The sequence below is a fragment of the Falco cherrug genome, chromosome 6 (assembly GCF_023634085.1).
Source record: "Falco cherrug isolate bFalChe1 chromosome 6, bFalChe1.pri, whole genome shotgun sequence".
In the NCBI taxonomy this organism is placed as follows: domain Eukaryota; kingdom Metazoa; phylum Chordata; class Aves; order Falconiformes; family Falconidae; genus Falco; species Falco cherrug.
In genome coordinates, this window is record NC_073702.1 from 8,577,659 (window position 1) to 8,597,589 (window position 19,931).

The 19,931-nt window shown below is 36.2% G+C and overlaps 1 protein-coding gene across 3 annotated transcripts in view; it reads right to left on the reverse strand.

Annotated features, from left to right (window-relative positions):
* Positions 1 to 238: 238 nt before the first annotated feature.
* BCKDHB (branched chain keto acid dehydrogenase E1 subunit beta) overlaps positions 239 to 19,931 on the reverse strand; it is a 131,915-nt gene continuing 112,222 nt past the window's right edge. For all 3 annotated transcript variants that reach the window (XM_055713796.1, XM_055713795.1, XM_055713797.1), the window contains 2 exons: positions 6,274 to 6,426; positions 239 to 579 (listed from right to left, as the gene is read on the reverse strand). In XM_055713796.1, the coding sequence (XP_055569771.1) occupies positions 6,286 to 6,426 (141 nt within the window). In that variant the 3' untranslated portion in view covers positions 239 to 579; positions 6,274 to 6,285. The remainder of the gene's footprint in view (positions 580 to 6,273; positions 6,427 to 19,931) is intronic.

Sequence of the window (19,931 nt, forward strand, 5' to 3'; positions counted from 1 at the left end):
TCTCAAGAAAAATGGAGTTTTCGTTTCCCTTGCAGAAAGGAAAATCAGTATTTGGGACTATTTTCCATGAAGCCACTCAGCTAAAATGACAGCTAATGACACTGGTTAAAGGAGGTCTCCGTCAGAGCAGATGCACAAGCTGGTCTGGCTGTCTGAGGTTTATTTTGTTGAAAATACAGTCACATTCATATAATTTCTTTGGGTTTTCTCTAAACAACAACAAAACCAAGAGACAACATGTGCATAATATGTTTTATTGAATAAAATCCTGCTTCTAATATTTACACAGTGAAGCTCAGAGATGTAACCTAGTGAAGCATGGCAATGTGTAGCATTCATACAACATCTGGAATATCTTTGATTACATCTGAAACTACTTATTATAGCAACCACCTGCCCATCACTGATTTCATAATTAAGGAAGATTTGAACTTTCTGAAGAATAGCCAAGATGCATATTAAGGATAGTTGAGTTCAGAGAAAATAGTCTGCTATGTGAATTCCAAACCCATTAGATCTGAGTGAAGTGTCAAGAGTTTTGAAGGCAGCTTCTGTATTCCTCTGTTATTCTTCTCAGCTCTGCAGAAGAAGATGACAAAATAAATTACAAATCTTAAGGCTGAAAGTAGTATCCACAACTTAAGCACACAGCACATTCCATAGTAATCTTACTTTTAAATTTATAATGCCACCTTGACCTCAAGGTGTGTGGACTACGACAAAATACTTCGCATGTATTAAAAACTGTATTAAATTTTAAAAGCCGTCAAGGAACACACAAAAAAATTAGAAATGCTGCAACAGATATCTAGTGAAGGCAACAGTATTTGCCACCATTTACACAAAAACTTTATGAAGTGTCTTCTGTCCCACTCTAGCATGTTAAACAAGTGTTCTGTGTCCTCTTGTTAGACCTCTACTAGACATACTATCAATCTACTATTACAGCAAAGTGGGGTCTTGTAAAAAAAAACCTATAGTCAATACCCTTCCTGTTTATAGGGTTGTTTTTTTTTAAGGTAACTTAATTATTCCTGATCTTGCACGAGTTCTCAGCAAGGGCTGAATGCAAGTATAGACTTGCAACAGCCATATGAAGGCACTAAGTCATAGGACTAGTAGACTGTTATCTTATATTTGGACTACTCACTGGTTGTGAATAAGACATGATTCACTGGCCATTTGCACGTTTTTTGCCATCCAGCAGGAAAACATTATAAACCAGGAATGCTGTGTCCTACTCAAGCCTCCGGAGGTTGTTTATTCTAGTGGGTTACAGGCAGTGCACTGTAGAAAGCAGGCAGTCTAGCCTGCAATTTTTGGGATTCTGTGTTGAGAAAAACCTGGTTGTTAGTTTCAGGTTAAAAGAAATGATTTTGCATAGTCCCTCATATTTTATTTACCAAACAGGAACAGAAATGATATTGTTCTTGTGTCTCAAGGTAACCTCTACGAAGCCCTGGCTAGTAACCAGGACTGCAAAGAACAGTTAGTTACTAACCGAAGTATCTACCAGGTCCCTTCCTGTTTCCCAGCACAACTTACTGGTTGAGAAAGGGAAAGCACTGCTGTCATTTGCAAGTCTCTCCTAACTGGAGCACTGGTTCCAAGCAAACTGTATTGGATGTTGAAATATAAATATATGCTTGGAAAGAAAAATAAATTTAAGTTAAACACCCCCATCCCCTAACACCACCTAACCTTTAAACACCAAGGTTAAACTTTCTATAAAATAGTTCCATAATTAAATTCAGTGTGATAACTTCGTATTTTTAGAGACTAAGTTTGTAACAGTAACGGTGTTTCTACATACACACACACCAAGTCATGGAGGTAAACTGTCACCTGGCAGGGACATCTTTAAAAATCAGAATTTTGATACATATGTGCATATGCAAATGTGGTAGAAAAAGCCGCAAAAGCTAACAGAAAAGCACTTGGCTATTTGCCATTTCTACACTACAGCCACCCCTGAATATATTTGTGTATCACAAGAGTATATTTTATAAATTTAGTGGCTGTTTTCTTCTGTTTCTTCTTTTATCTCCTCTCCAAATGAACAGCCCAGATACCATTCCATCTACCCAGAAAATGTATATCTGTCCTAATCTCACTGCTTCTTTTCTCTTTAACTTTTTTCCAATTACAAATAGTTACCTGGAACAGAGCTGCCTACCTGGAAGCTGCTTCTCTTATAGCTAACATAGCCATAAATTTTAGTAACTAAGAAGCTGCTGAAAGATACAGATTTTGCTCTTGCCTGTCTCATCAGTGAGGTATATGGTATGCATTGTCAAATGTTGTCTTTGAGCTGGAAAACTGTCTGTACTGTCAATCTCAAGATAAGTAACTACATGTGTGTAAGACACTGTCAACACAGGTTGAATAAAACCAAGCGTACCTTAAGATGAAAGGCTAAGTTTAGAAATGATTGACCGTAGCATCCAGCTGGAGTCCCTGCATTACCCTCAGACACAAAGTAGTAAATTAATTCAGGTGTCTGAGAGGAACATTTCTGAGTATGAGGTGTATTTGTACGCACAGCCACTTTTGCAGAGAGGGCTTTGTTCATTGTTTTTTAAAGATGATGCAGATTTATTCTTTGTTGAGTGAGAAATACTTGTGTGAATAAAGACAGAAAGATTTTGACATACCAGTAACTTAAAGAAAAACATACTGTAACTGGTGAAAATAAGTTTGGAGTTAACATCCCCAAGCATTAGCACAGAACCTGCTCCCAGATTTGAAGAGGACTTTCAAACAGAGGTAGACCATGAAACATTATACAACCTGGTGTTAGGCAGTAAGAAAGGGAGGGAATCATATTGCTGCAGACTTCATGAAATGAAGTTGCAGGTAGCTTCTTACTCAAACTAAAGAGATTTCAGGCCATGTTAGAAAGGACAATCTGATATATACCACCTATATATCTGACAATCGCCACTTGGGTTTTTTTCCCACACAGCCTGCCTGAAAGCAACAGATGAAGCAATTTCTAGTAAGTTATTGATTAAGAAGGGAAAAGAAGGTAGCCAGCCATCCCAGCAGTTTGTATCTAACACAAATGTCTTGAAACGTAAACCAAGCAACAATTCAGCCATGTGTGCTGGTTTTGGCTGGGATAGGGTTAATTTTCTTCATGGTAGCTAATATGGGGCTGTGTTTTGGATTTGTGCTGGGAACAGTGTTGAAAATACAGGGTTGTTTTCATTATTGCTGAGCAGGGCTTACACAGCGTCAAGGGCTCTTCTGCTCCTCACCCCACCCCAGCAGCGAGCTGGCCGGGGGTGCACAAAGAGTCGGCAGGGGACACAGCTGGGACAGCTGACCCCAACTGACCAAAGGGGTATTCCATTACCACAGCATGTCATGCTAGAGTATATAAAGCTGGGGGACGAAGAAAGAAGGCGAGGGACAGGGGACGGACATGGATGGACACATCTGGAATTATGGCGTGTACTTTCCAAAAAAAATCCATTACGTGTGATAGAGCCCAGCTTTCCTCGAGATGGCTGAACACCTGCCTGCCGATGGGAAGCAGCAAATGAATACCTTGTTTTGCTTTGCTTGTGTGCATGGCTTTTTCTTTACCTGTTAAACTGTCCTTATCTCAACCCACAAGATTTCTCACTTTCACTATTCTGATTCTCTCCCCCCCATCCCGCCACTGGGGGAGCGAGCAAGTGGCTGTGTGGGGCTCAGTTGCCGGCTGGGCTTAAATCACACCACCAGCTTGGCCATTTCTGTAACTCAAAAGCCAACCCTACATCCCTCTTCACTGCAGGGAACCACTAGTTCCTCTGTCTCTCCAGCAACAGGAGAAGAGATCCAACTTTTCTAACATCCAGAAGACTATGGCTGTGCTCAAATCCACACAAACTGTAACACTGTTTCTTAGAAAAGATACCCCATCTCCCTACACAGGAGGTGGTTTAGGACACATCAACCTCATCAATCTAGACCAATGACAAGTAACGTCACTAATAAATGTTACACCGAGTACAAAAAGAAGCAAATATAAAGCAATCCTTCGACTTCTCAGAAATATAAGTGCACTACCTTACACGCAAGCTCTGTGGAGAAGATGGTGGGGTGGAGATCTACTACAACTGCTCTGTCAGGCATGTGAGACCAAATAACTACTTTAGCACAGGGAAAAATAAGGGAATACTCCCCTGAAATGTGCCTTACAACAAGGCTCGTGAAGGTTTCCTCTTAGAAAAACCTTTGAGGAGCTCATTCTGTAACACTAATATCCAGTCATACCAACCAAAAGACGTGGTGTAACGGGCCCCAGCATCTGCACGTTTTCTCAGACAAACCAGAAAGTAGAGTTTTCTCTGTCTTTTACACTGTTTTCCAGACAGCCCCTAATAAACCTGCTCCTTGATATGCTAAATCCACACTTTCAGCTGGCCAGTAACCTCCTCTGAGATTTGTGTCTGGTGCAGTCCACAGGAGAAAGGTAATTATGAATGCGGATAGACTTTTGCACATTTTAGTCCCTATTATCTTCACAGATTTAGAGTGGATTTGCAATGTGTGGGCTGTGTGCAAATTCAATGCAATCTCAGAATCCACTTTTTTCTCCTTGTATCTTCCTCACTTTACCATCCTATGGAGAAATGGGGGTTAAACTAAGTCTCTGAGCTACCAAATGCCCTCAGTTTGTCTCCCTCTCCTTACACAGAGGTAAGAATATTTGGTCCTTTGGTTTCCTTTGGAAAGGAACAGATTAGAGGCTATCCAGCATGGCCTAGCAACTTGCCTCGAAGGGCAGATACCACCCATTCCCTTTAGAAAAGCTTCGCTGAGTTTATTGCAGAGGTGCCAAACAAAAAAGAAAATAATTATTTAATAAGTTTACTTCAACTCAGATAAAAGGCAAGGACAAATGCCAAAAAAAAGAGCATTTACCACATACTCTACAAAAAAAGATCACAACATTCCTCAGTTTAAATCCTAAGGAAATGTGCTGGTGTGTCCATAACAGGTGATTTTGGAGGAATATTTTAAGTGGAACTACATTATTTTTTGAAGACACTGCCTTACTGGTAGCAGTCCCATTTCACATACAGGCACTCCACTATCAGCTATTGAGGGAAACAGAATGAAATGTGCAAAGTTGTCCAGAAAGTAAGTATGCACATAAACAAGATTAATATTAAAGTATTGACAATCTTCTATCACTGGCCCTAAATTCAATTTGCAGTTTAAATTACAGGCAAAATGGACACGAGAGCACCCCTAATACAGGACCCACTTTGCCCCCCCCACCTTCAGTGTCAATAAAAATCCCCTGACTGCCTATTACAGGATCTCCTTATTCCAAAGGAAAACAGGCCTGTTGTTTTCTTCTTCTTTTTTTAGTTCAGAAGTACAAGACTTACCGAGACTCAATCTTCAAAAACTAGGCTTCTTGATTCACTTAATTAAAGGAAGTAGAGAATACAATGTGTTGACACATTTCCTATTAAAACTTTGGTCATTAAACACCAGAAGTTTTCCCACAGCAACACACGATACTAAGTCCCAGTTGGCCACTGCACAGTCTAATGCTACTTAGTATTATACTACAATGAAACAAAGACAAAAATTGTAACAGACTGTAATTAATAGACATATAAGTGAAACAATATATTACTTCACAGACTTGGTGCCTGAATGGCCTTGGAAACAGAAATCTTCAAGCATGACGAAATTACATAAAAGATGATAAAGAAAAACTATTTTTAGAGTGAATACTAAACATAAGCCTTATAACTGTATTTGAACAGAACTGTAAGATATTACAGGTACTTCATGTGTTCAATGCTCCATGCATGTTTGCAATGCAGTGCCTATATCCAGTGTAAAGTGGGCCTTATTAACACACCTCACAGGACTACAGGTCAGACTGAAGAGTGAAAAATTACAAAATTTAACACTGTGGTTTGCTTATGAAATAACTGTAAGTCTTCTAATATAAATGAAAATATGTTCTGTGCATTACTATTCCTTTCACCTTTCACTTTACATTCTTTTCCCTTCTCAGGATACAAGGGATTTAATTTTCAGGTTGATTAAGCAAGGTAATTAATTTTAAACACTGACTTCAATGGCAGCGCTTAAAATGTTCAGATGCCTTTAAGACTGAAGGCCCAAAGCCATACGAGGCAATTCCTCTTATAAATAAATAACGAAATAAAGAAGTAGTGCTCTAGCCTCAAACCTTGCAATCCCTCTGCCAGAATCCTTACAGGCAAAATGTCAGTATGAGACATTATTTCTCACCTGCACCACTGCTCAGTAGTTAATCATTTTTCGAAGAGCATCATAGCATTTCCATTTGTCTGGGATGTAGAAAGGCTCAAAGATGTGAGGGAAAGGAGTGTCATAGCCACATACTCTTGAAATAGGAGCTTCTAAATTCAAAAAGCATTCCTCCTATTAACAGAAATACAGAATAAATGTTAGTAAGGCCATTATGTTCAAGAGTCTTGCATCACAAATTGAGGTTGAATGAACTTTGCCAGACTGACAGTCCTGGAAACTCAGACCTTCTATTTATATCACAGTATAAGTAGTCCAGACCAGAACAGTGCTTCCTTTTGCCCAAAGGTCCATATTAAAATAACAACTTGTATTAATGTTATTTTCATTTTCTAAATGTGTGCTGCATTAAATCATAGGCAGGTTATATTTAGCACATCTGTTATACATCTAGACAAGTGCTGCCAAGAAACAATTATTTTAGGAACAAAAGGAGTAAGAGTTTCTTTCCTGTGCCACTTTTAAACATATAGAAAAATTACATAATCAAAGAGTGTGTATTATTTGTTGGATACATAAACATAATATAAAAACTTTTTTGAACACTTATGTTATTAAGACTCTAAGAAGGATTAAGCAGTTATAGAAATTACGAATTTGAACTCAAGTGGATTTGCGTAACTCCAGCCCTTGAGTCAAATCCATGCTCTACACAACACTCCACAACTTGCGTTCTATTCGGAGATCAGATTTGGCAATGACTGTGACTCAACCTAGTAAGGCACAAAATATTACAAATACACAATATTAATCTGAAAGTAACCTGTAAAAATATGTGTAATGTTATCAGCTTTAATAACCAAATAAATACTGAGGTTTCAATCTTCCTACTCTCAAGTAACAGAGCGATGGCATGGACCATAAAAACCCGCAAGCAGTAGATGCAGAAATAACTTTGCCGGATCAAATTGATATTGATGCTAATTATCAGCTCCTTTTCTCCCCATATCTTTAGCATATGTATTTGCTTTCCAGAGCAGAAAAATGAAAAGACAAAACATATCTCCTCCTGGCCTCTCTTTTATGGACTGCAACAACTGAGACATCCTTCCCCTGCACTTGGCTCAGCAAAATGGAAGGTGAAGGATTATCTTCAAGTCCTTTTCCACCAGGCCCACAAGGAAAACAATCAAAGACCTATGCTTTTCTGAAGCAAAGGTGTGAATAATTTCTGACTGATTAACTGATTTGAATACACGTTGCCTTACAGTCCACGGCAGCCTAACTCTCAACTTACTGTGCTTTCTATACACCATGATATTTGGCAGCAAGGAAGGTATCCATAGCACACTGAGATTACCACCTTTTGCTGCAGCTACCACTTCAGCGCATTGTGAAGTGGCCTATTTCTGGAAGACAGATGGAAGTGAGAGAGTCCAAGAAGTTGTGCAATTGCATACAGTGTCATTACATTCAGTAGTGAACTAATTCACCTAGAAAACTTCAGAGTCTGAACAGATCTGAGGTAAAAATATAGGAAATAATATGAAGATTTTTTGAGCTCCATATTCAGGCACTCCTTTGCTTTTGTTTATAAAGCGAAAAATTCACATTAGTACAAAATGCTATGAAGTACTGTGTATAAAATGATGCCCTGCCCCAACCTGCTGACAAAGGTGTTTTTGATATTGATCAGTCCTTGGTTCCCATGTTGTGACTGCCCAATAAGACAAAGCAATAGCTTTTGAACCATCCCAAAACTGACTGCCCAGGCCACCTGTGAAAATGCATTACACCAAAACATACGAGTATATTCTAGACCCACAGCCTTCCAGTACTGCATTGCTGTTGCAGGGTACCCAACACAGGACCACTACCTAGGAGGCACTTTTGGTTTACATCATAATCAGCTCTGTGATAACGGCTCACCACAAACGAAGCTTGGAGAAAAAGTTTGTTAGTTTCATTGAAAATTTACTGCAATATTCCCCACACACTGGGCAACTGTGCAGAGAGCAGCAGTGCAGCTTCAGCAGCCCAAGCAGCTGATAGAGAAACATTAGCTGCAACTGGCAGGCAGAGTGCTAGACGCCCCTGAACGAGCCCCCAGGCCTGGCTGGCAAACCCAAGCCATATAGAATAGTTGCAAGCACGCGTATTTGTTAATGCTTTTGCCATTATGTTTAATTCACAATAAAAATTAAGTCATAAGACTTTCTGAAACTCCACTTAACTTTTTTTTTCCTCAGGGAGAATCAAAAGCAGCTGTTCCAAGCACCCTTTCTGTGGCTGTAAAACTCAGCGATTGCTTTCGGTTTGAACATACCCCTATTGCTCTGAAACTTGGACAGCTTCCAGAGTCACGTGGATTCCCTTGCCTCTGTGAGGAAGTCAGAGAATGATGCTGGGATGATCCGTGTTGTATTGTCAGACACTATCCAAGAATGACAATGCAATAAAGGTGGAAGAACTCTTTAAGTCTGAGCTACTCTCTGCATGTATGTGTACAAACATAGCTCTCTCACTATTTCTCTGGAGGAAAGGGTGTGGGTTTCCAGATTTTTAACTAAGTTATTGCACTGTATGAGTAAAACATTTCAGAGGCGGAAAGAACAGACCCAAGCCACCGGTCAAATCCATGAGGGAAACTCTGCTTATACATGATCTGACTGAAGTCACCAGTGTCACAAAGTTCCACACCTAAGTGGCTCTGACTGTAATAACGTCACACACATAATTTTGCATTGTAATAGCTTATCATGGAAAAAAATCATTTTCCTTGCAAGCTAATAAAATTAGTATAACAATACACTGAATAAACTGCTAACAGTTTTTAGAGTACCATCATAGAATGCTTTGGGTTTGAAGGGATCACTAAAGATCATACCATCCACCTCCATCCCATTGTAAGATCATCTTACAATGTATTTTTTATCTTACTGGCCACAGCTAAAGTCATAGATAAATCTTATACACATGTATTTGTTGTTCTGCAGAGGACTGTGAGATTTTTCATGCATACGTTTTACAGATGCAGGTTTGGGTCAGGTGATGCGTTGGTTAGAGAACTCACTGGAGTAAGTCTCAATGTCAATGACCACAGTAACAACAGAAAAGCCACAGATCTGGCAAAATGAAGATGATTCAGTTGACATTATTTCATTTACAGATTTACTGACAATATTTGCAAGAATATTGATAAGAGCAAATAGCAGAGAATAAAAGCTTTTAATATTTTTTAAGAGAATGGAAATGAAGTCATAATCCAGAAGGTAGAGTATAAAGTTATCAGCAGAATCAGGTATTTGAAAACAATAAAGAACATGAATTTTTACTTTATAATGTAGAAGTATTGTAAAGGAGACTAGAGTCTTGATCTTGCTAAGAGCTTAGTAAACACTTGAAGCTGGCATCATGGTTCTCATTCAAAACTCATGTTTTTATGACTTTCACCATGATCACAGCAGGATAGCTAGATTTACTCACAGAATCACACTGATACTCCTGCCCTATGCTAAGTATTTGGTCCTCAGAAAGTCACAGATCCACCCATTTTACGCATAAGCAGTCACAGAAAACAAGCTTAAGGAAGTATTTTAATAAAATGATTTAGAAGGAAACTGTTTTCTGGGTGGGTTTTTTTTGTTGTTGTTTTTGTTTTGGGGTTGTTTGTTGGGTTTTTTTGTTTACAAACATGTAAAGTGGTTTGGTAGAAGATACTACTATTCGACCAGACATGCTTTGCATACATCTAGGTATGCAGAAAGTCTTTTGTTAAGACTGGGATCTTTGCTTACAACTACCTGTAATTAGGTTTGGAGCCAGTTTTGTTTAAAATAATAACCTAATAAAATTATTAGGTTTTTTATGGGTCTATTTTATTAGTTTAATTATGGGGCTTTGATTTATTTCTGGAATCAGGTCTGATTTATGGGACAACATATTCAGTTCTTTCCTTTAAATACAAATCAAACCAAACTTTTTCACAGTTACAGAACATGAAATTGCCTGCGTGATGGCATTAACCTAATAACTGTAATCTGAGCAAATGAGATTGTATTCTTCATTAGATGGCACTACACTTCGAAAAATTGTAATTGTTAGCAAGATTTATATACCAATATAAAAAAAAAATATTATACAGTTTATGGATGTATTTCTAACCTTCCCTTTTGAGCTTGAAGAGCGCTGAACTCAAGTGATCAGCCCATCCAATAGCCTACCTTACACAGACTCGTGTTCACACCTGCTAAAAGTTAGACTGCAGGAGAAGCAAGAGCCCACCACATTCCAAATAAGATACTGCCACATCTGCTGTACATTTTGCCAGACTTTTTGCACCTGTGCAGCCACATTGTAGAGAAACACAACCGAGAATATTAATACCCAACATCCAGTCCTTTTTCAGACCAATTAGCAGACATCCGTCTACTACGGCACTTACAAGAGTGACAGAAGATCAATATTTTAAATTAAATGGATTTACTGCATACTGCTTGGCCATATAAGGGCTGGTACTGGCCCAAAGCGCTCTTGCACAATAGGGAAATGGAAGCTTGCTGCCTTCAGTAAGTCCCTGCATATTTCAGAGCGACTGTTTAAACAATCTGACATTGTTCAAAAAAAGACCTTAGGAAAAAACTTTAAAATTAAATTGTTTAGGAAGCAGTAGGCATGTGATTTCGGATTCAGTGTAAAATGTTTTAAATTAAGTTTTGAAAATCAGCATGAAAAAGTCATACTTATTTAGTAGAATATCCACTAACTTCCAAAACTCAACAGAACTAAAAAACTAATTTTCTTAGGAAAAAAATGCTTATAAGGGAACAGATATAGTTATTAGTCTAATATATCCACATTGTCTTAATTTAAAAACATTCAGACAAAACATTAAATTGTTGTTCTTCCTGCTTCCTAACTGCAGAGGTCAAATTCTGGCCTCAGTTATTCAACACGGCCTTTGCTGATTACCTTTACTTGCCTGAATTTCACTCAAAGCCCTCCTGGAAAATACATTCTTATATTCTATAAAGACATTTTAATTGGTCATATTATTTCATCTCAACATTTTGTGTTTAATACACATTTAGGAAGACATTTCAAAAAAACTTGAGAGCACTGTTCTTGAAATTCATAGCAATCATACGTATCACACCCACCACTTCAAAACAATATTATGCCTTGATTTTTAGAACAGATGCTAAAACTGAGGAATTGCTAGAAGTTGCATGATTGTAATTGAAATGCATCCTCTACTACTGTATCCCTCTACTTCCCCAAATTATTATAATAGAGTATGCTAATACAGCAAATTTTATTTTAGCTTTATTTAAGTGTATATTTTACTCTTATCAGAAATTTTGGTACTCATTGCTAAATCAGGGTTCTGAGTGTAAAACCCTTAAAAACATGGACAACTGAGAATTGCAGGCATTTATATATGATAGCTCAAAAAGGATAAAATAAGAAAGCAAATCCATTATTGGGCATTACTGAAAGAAAACACTACTCATCGTTCTGCAACAGACAGAAAAATAACGCAATCTGGTCCACAGTTCAGAGGAAGCACTTCTAGGCATCTGGCCAAGAAGAAAACAGTTAAAGAGATTATTGCTCCTGACCTTCCTGTCTCTGAAAGGAATTTCTATCATTCTATATTCATAGTAAACAAGCCTCCATACGCAAACACCTTGATAAGTAACAGTAAATGAGACTATTTAATATGTAACCAGCAAGAGAGACAATTCCAGGCTGACACTTCTCCCCTGTTTTGGTCTTATTGTCTTCCACTACTTTTGGATCTATTTGATTTTTCCCCTCTGACCAACATGAATTAAAATCTGTTAGAAGGAAGTTGTTTGGGGTTTTTTTATATATATATTTTTACATTCTACTACTCTGTGGAATACTTCCTAATTGAGAAACCTGTCCTTTAAAAATCAATTTCTGCAACTTTTTACATCCCAGAGAGGTATGTTTAGCAACACTACAGGTACTAAAAAAAATGAAGAGCTACAAAAGTATCACTTGATTGCAGAGCTGCTGTATGAGAACACTGATTTTACAACTCCTTTTTTCAGTACGGGAATTTACTTTTTGTAGGATGACAAATATAAAGTTGATTTTAAAGACTGACATAAATAGGCTGAATTAAATAGAAATTTTAATATTTCTTCTGGTATTACAGCTATTACAATAAAAAGAAGAATACACATCAGATTAAGATCCATTACACAAGGCAAAATGTAGGAACATTTTTCATGCAATTTTTCATGCAATTTATTTTTCTGTTGACAAGAATACAAAATTTAGACCATGAACTCAAGTGACTACAAAAGCACATATATATTCAAAGAACTTTTATGAGAGAAAACTCTAACCACATTAGAGTTTCATTTTCTGTTCTGATATTTTTATTCTGATTTATTTGTCTGTTGTCATAAATTAAAACATGGGGCTCAAACAGTTAAGAAAACTTACTCCATAATGATTTGTGGATGAGTGTTACACTTATATTATCTATTACTTTCCCATATGAATCTTCAACTGTAAGCTACCTACTGTTGTAAAAATGAGATTAACCCTGCTGTAGGTTAATAATGATCATGACTGTCTCTTTTCCAACTAAAACTATTTTTTAAATAAAGCTTAGATAAAGACTTTCAAATGAAGCTTTCCAAAGAAGTAGTCGATCAAACCCCATTTTATAAAAGGTGGATTTCATGCAATAAATCAGACAATAAATACAAATTAAAGGTCGTCTTCTTTGGTTTCTGCTTATAAAAAAAAAAAAAAAAAGTCTAATTTGAACAGCTTGCTTACAGTAACAGGAAAGTCAAATATCTGCAGTTCTCATATGTCTCACAATTGTAGTACAGTACTTTCTTGACAGCTGCAAGCACCAAATGCTACAAATCTTAAAACATAATTTGCTTTGACAACATATATATGCTACATTCTTATGAACAGTCATTTCTATGAGCTATGTAAATACTGCAAACCCATGAGATATTTTCAAGTTGAGATATGTATACATATATCTTTTTTTTGAGAGAACATTTTTTTCCAACAGCTTAGCCATTTTCATCTTAACATAATTTTATGAATTTCTTCCTGATGGTTACAATAGTGATACAATTTTTCCTCAGAGAACTCTGCAGTTACATGCTACAAACATTTAACTTCTATCAAAGTTGAGATCACTTTAAACCAATCCTTTTATAACGTAGCACAGCATGTAATGATTAATTTTATTTGTTACCAATGCTTTAAATTTACATACAGGGAAATACTTCTCTGCTAAAATTATTTATCATTGCTGCACAGATAATATTTGTACTTACAAAATACATCAGCAATTAAAAAATGAAGAAGCAGTTAGGGGGAAAATTGTTCTGTGTAATCCCCATTGTCTTGTTACCTCTAAAAAGCAATTAATGGTAAATATTGTCTTTATCGTACTGAACCACATAAAACATAGAGATGAAGTCAAAGTTACTATATCAAAGATAAAGTACTTCAACATAAAATAAAATTATTTCCAAATAATTCACATCTCCCTTAAAACCATCATGCTAAAATAAGAATTCGCTTCAGCTATAATCACAAGCATAGAAAATATTGGCAGTGAATGTATTTCTGACCACAGCACTTTTAGAATGCAGATATATACAACACAACATTTTAAGAGCAATACTTAATCCTGTTTTAATACTTAAACACTTTAATACTTAAACCTTGTTAAAATTATCGATGAGATGTTGCGTTATGATACTCATCTCAAATTAAAAAAAAATTAAAAAATAGCAACTATGGGGTGGCTATGCACCAGCAGCAGCCTTGCAAGCCAATGCCGTTAATATGGGTTCTTTTCTGTTATGTGAAAGAATTCACACATTGATTAAAATATTACATGAACGTTTTCTGAAAAAATCAGTATCTATGGCATCCCATATGTTATTTTTCTGTAATCCTGGATACTCTGTTGACCTTCATTGCAGATATGTATTTGCATATTTAGCTCCTGGCACTTCATTAGCTGATGAAAGTAATGACACTGAAAGGATGTTTATGCTGCGTATTTTTCCACACCACTTGCCAATTTCTTTATATTAAAAAATAACCAATATACTCTATGAAGCTCATTACTCCCATTTCACAGAAAGGAATGTGCATAATTAGACAAGTAAAACAAATGAGGCTGATGTCTTTATTGTCGCTTGCCTCTAGGAGTTGTGAAAGAGGATTTGACCAGAAATTCAGGACAGACTCCTCACTATGAGCTAGATTTCACTTTTAAAATCTACACACATTATTTGGGGGCAGTCACACCTTTTGTACATCACTTAAACTGCAATGAACTGCTTACAGGCAGAATAACATTACTGCTTATGAAATATTTACAGTGAGTTTAAAAGGTTCTGCAATTTCCAAAAGGGAGAACTGAAACTAACTTCCTTAGCTTCAGTATTTTGTGGCTGATGGGCAACACCAAGTGACATGTTTATCTAGCTTAGATTTTACAGCGGGTCTCATCATCACTATTCATTTACATAACATAACCCCATTATACACTGAAGACTTTTATACAGACTCAAGAATATTTTATTTCTTACTTATTTTATATCTGAGAGCTTCATTAGTCGCATTGCGTAAAACAGCACCAGCTATCTTAGCAGCAGCTGCCCGATGCAGTGAAGTTCTCCTTCACACACGTCTTTGAAGACAGCCTTCCAATTTTATTTTGGCTAGCTTCACAAATCAACAGAACAATCTTCAGCAACCCAATGCAAAACTGATACTGTTTGTTAAATTCTTTTTATCAAGTTTACAACACAACCAGCCCAACAAACATTCATAGTAACAGCATTAAATCGAAGCTGTTGGGATTAGAGCCTTGGTCACCGGCTTGGTTGTCTTAGCAGTAGAACTGCACAAAAAATATCAGCACTTCATTCCCAAGGTACTTACAAAACAACCTCCCCCCACAAAACAAACAACATTTACAAAGCAAAATCTTCCAGTTACATCAAACAGCTTATACCTCCCACAAGAGAAGGCAAACAAATAAAACGTCATTTTCATTTCTCCCCATCCCCACGTTTTATGCAAAAAGGCTAAGACTTTCCATGAAACCTTTACACAATTTAAATCCAACCTGGTGGAGTCTAGGACTAGAATTGAAATTATTCAGTTCAGGATGACACACTGAAACAAGTAAAGTTCTTCCCAGCAAATTTAAAATTTGCTTTGTTTAGGGCATGAGGTGCAGCAGCCAGCATAACACTCTTCTCCATAAAATGAATGGCACAAGAAAGATACACTTGAGAGGATGCAGCAGGACTTTGAGGTTATTAGAATATGCTGCTGCCTTAAATGAACCATAACAACGGTCTTAGGCAAGGAAGTTTTTTTTGATATTTCATTGTAATCTACTAGATGATCACTTCCCATCTTTTCACTACAAGTACTAGAAATACTATCTTTTCCTAGAAAATTATGGCTACACAGTATCTGAAGCAACCTAAGGTCTTTCCTACAAATTACATATGCTACACATTATATACCCAAAATAGGACAAAATTCTTCACAGAGAAGTTATTTACTCCACAGAGTAGCAAACAACTTTACAGCGTGCTCACAGTGAATTATGTTATTCTATAGGATTCCAAGTTTACTGTGCACTTTCTTGAAGTGGCAATTATGAATATTTGCACCAGGACCCACATATTTTCTAAAAGCATGCCCTAAGCCCCACAGAAAGTTAGAATGATTTCCCAGGCCCACGAGCATCTCAGGATACTTGCTTTATTTAGTTACTTGGCATTACTAACTTAGCTGTTCAGTCAATGATCCTGAGAACTGTTACACATCTGTTAACACGTGAATAATCCACATTAAATCAATGGAAGCAAGAGCCTGCATAAAATTATTCTTATGTGAAAACGTTTGCATATCACAAGTCATTTTTCCACATGAATGAGTAATATAATAAATGTTTGTTGAGTTTTTAAAGTGAGGATCATCCTCCTACTAATTACATCCTACACCTTTTAATCACAAAGCTAGGAATATCCTACCAATATAATCAGGTCATCATTTATCACCAACCATTCTAATTACTTATTTAAGTATTTTGCAAAAACATGTCCTGGTTAAGCTCAGCATGCCAGATGTGACTAGATGGATTTGCTGCTAAGAGTTTTAAATAGCCAGTGAGTGGTAACTTTATTTTTACAGCTGTTTAGGCAGCTGAGAGATTCTTGCAAAGACAGCCTTGTCAATCTACATATCTGGCATGTTAAAATCCTCACAGAAGTATTTCACTCAACACAGACTAATGAAATTTGAAGGATATGCAATTTTAACTGCTGTTATCAAACGATTTAAAACAGCATATTTCCCTTTTTATACCAAAATGTTCGCATTCTGCGACAGCACAGTGAGAACGATGCTGTCACTCTGACTGACCATCAGCAAAGGCTTCTCCAACGCAAACCCACAGCTTGGCCAGGCACCCAGGGAGAGGCAAGTACAAAGGAAGTATCTCATCCACCCATGAAAAATTTGGGGCTTACCTAGTATTTTTTCACAGCATCTTTTAACATTATCATCTTTGTAAAATGGACTCAGAGCAGAGGGGAAGTATTAGATTACTTGACACAGGTGTATAAGGAATTCTATAGTGTATTCTTTCAACCAAACTGCCATTTTACTTACATATTTAATTTACAGGAAGGTGCTGGATGATTCAAACCCACAGGTAGACGAATTCTAGTGCAAAGTTTCAATTTGTGTATTAAATATCCTCTCATGTAATGGCAGAAGTAACATTTAGGAAAGCTGACTGGTAAGTACAGAGAGGTAATTTTTATTCTGCAGAAAAAGTGTAAAAATTTTAATGGAGTGAAATGCAACGACGTTTTACAGAATGTATAAATGTTTATGCAAAAAAATACTCGGAAACACTGAATGAACCATATGGGAGCTTTTGGGTACAGGCTGACTTAAAACGCATGAAAGAATTATTTCCACATACAAACTTCAAATTTTTATACCAAGTTATGGCCAACTTTCTTAAAATAATTAGATTTTCTTCCTTCCTGGAGTTGTACTTTTTTTTGGTAGTTTTGATCATTTTTCACTACATTTCCTAAATTACTCTTCACATGGGCTACATTGCTATTCCACTGTAATGAAAAATTCCCAACAAAACAAAAAAATCAAGAATAAACCAAAGCCTCTAAGAAAATAAAAAAAATAATAGTTTATTAATTTTTCCAGCTATAAAAAGTTAATGCAACACTGTTACAAAAGACCAAGAAATGTACTGCAAATGAAACACTTTCATTTTAAAATATTTAATAGAACTATCTAAAGAGTTAGCACTACATCTCTTAATTTAAAAACTGGTCTAAAAATGAAGACCAGGAACAGTATATTTCAGAGGTTACGAAATTTTGTTTACCTTTATCCCCAAATTAACAATTCAACATTATTGACCTGATTTTGAAGTGTCAATGAGCTGCATGTATAAGAAGAAATGCATAGGATCTGTGAAATATCCACCAACATTTCAGAACAGAAATACAGGTAACAGAAGTAATTATTTTTATACAATAGAGAAATATAATGAAGAAATATAACGGTAGAAGTTAACTGTACGCTTTAGGAGACTCACTGAAGTTTTCATTGGATTAAGCCCAAGTATTTAACTTGGTTTATGTTTTATGACTCTTTCAATATGTCTCACACTTAAAATGATTATATGAACTTTACTTTTACACTAAATCAATTATGAAATTTTAACTTTCACTCCATTAATGAATTTTCTGCTTTATAGCCAAAACTATAATTTTTTTATGTAACCTAATCTGTCTCCTCCACCATTATCAATTGTAAAGCAAATTTCTCCGTGAAGAAACAGAACTAAAAGTAAAATACCTACACAGCTGCATTACAATTAAGCACCTGGTATAATTTTCTTCTTTTCAGTTATACACTGTTAGCACTAAAAGTACAGTTGTCATGCATGAAATGTAAAAATAAGCTATTAGTAATATTGCAAAAAGGAAATTGCAAGCCAGTTCAAGCTGAGATTTTCTTTTCCCCCTATATGACTGCTAAACAGTAAAAATCAAAATGTTTCCCTCATATACGTAAGTTAGGAAGTTCTTTCTCAGTTTATTCCATAAGCAAGATTTTTGCTGTGATTCATCTATCAACACAAGCTGCATTCTGCAGGAGTGGAGATCACTAACAAATGGCATTCGGTATTATAAATACAAAACAGAACTAGAGTACAAATGGAGATTATTTTACTATTTACAAGGTCTGATTCGTGAAGCTAATTAGTAAACAGCAATCTTCATCTCCCTCTTTAAAAAAAAATAAATATATCCACAGCTATTATATTATATTACAACAGTATCATTTAAGAATTACAGGTCTCTAGGTCAGCTGATTTTTTCAACATTTAACACATACTTTGAAGCACATGAGGGTTCTTGTTTTGCCCTGTTATCTAGCACACAAGAGACTGCAATACATGATATACAGGAGGAAGCATACAGAGAGAAACCTAAAAGCAGAATTCTGTGTAAGTCTGAGCTTTTATTTAGGTCCATTTCCTTTGCTGGTGGCTAAACCCACTGTTGTTTAAATCACTTACAAAGTAAGTATTTACTGTTTCTACTGTAAGCGTCTCTCCAAATGCCCTTTTTATCTCCATATGTCTTTTATCCATCTGCATGACGTTGGTGTATACAACTGAGCAGAAGGTAACTGGTACTGCTATACTAGCTCTTCCTCTTTTCCTCTTTTGCCCAACTAATAAGATATAAGCTTATCTCAAAAAAAAAAAAAAAAAAAAAAAGTTATTAGTTCCTAGCTATGTAACCTCGTACTTGACCCGATTAGACTGCACTCTGTTTCCAAGACCCTCAATATCATCCAGGTTCATTACAGGGTTCAAATTTTTACTGTATCAACAACAGACTGACTTCATGAGTCATAAATTCTACTTTTTCCAACTAAGAAATTAAAGAGAGTGTTAAAATTTAACCAAGTCTTAAGAACTTAAGAAACACTACTAGTAGCCTCTTTACAATATGGTAACATTTTTGAAAGCCCAACATACTAAGATCTCATCACCATGTATACTTTATAGTTCTCATATTGTCAAGATATTGTAATGTCAGGATCTAATTTGTCAGGTTAATCTGGCACAACATACATTGCTATATAAAGCTCAGCAAATTCAGTAACAAATTAAGTTTCAAAAAACATCAGCCTGACATAATTTTTAATCAGAATACAATAACTGAAGAAAATTAGTACTTTATGTTTTTAAGAGGGAATTCAGAGCTATGAAGATGGAAAACCAGTGCTGAGAAAGAACGAGCTGGTACTCAAGCTGTTATGAGGCCTTTCTCACTGTATTTGGTGACTACTCTAATTCTGGATTTTTCACATGTCAGTCGGTAGAAATACAGTCAACCAATTCTGCTAACAACTATAAAAATCCTGCAGACACTGCAGACATGGGTTTATATCACTGAAGATCCAGCTTTAAGTGTTTGACATTGTACTTTGTCTTGATCAAGACAAGAAACATGCTCTCAAATGTCTTCTTTTGTGGTTGGTAAAAAAAAAAAAAGCCAAAGAAACAAACCTCACAT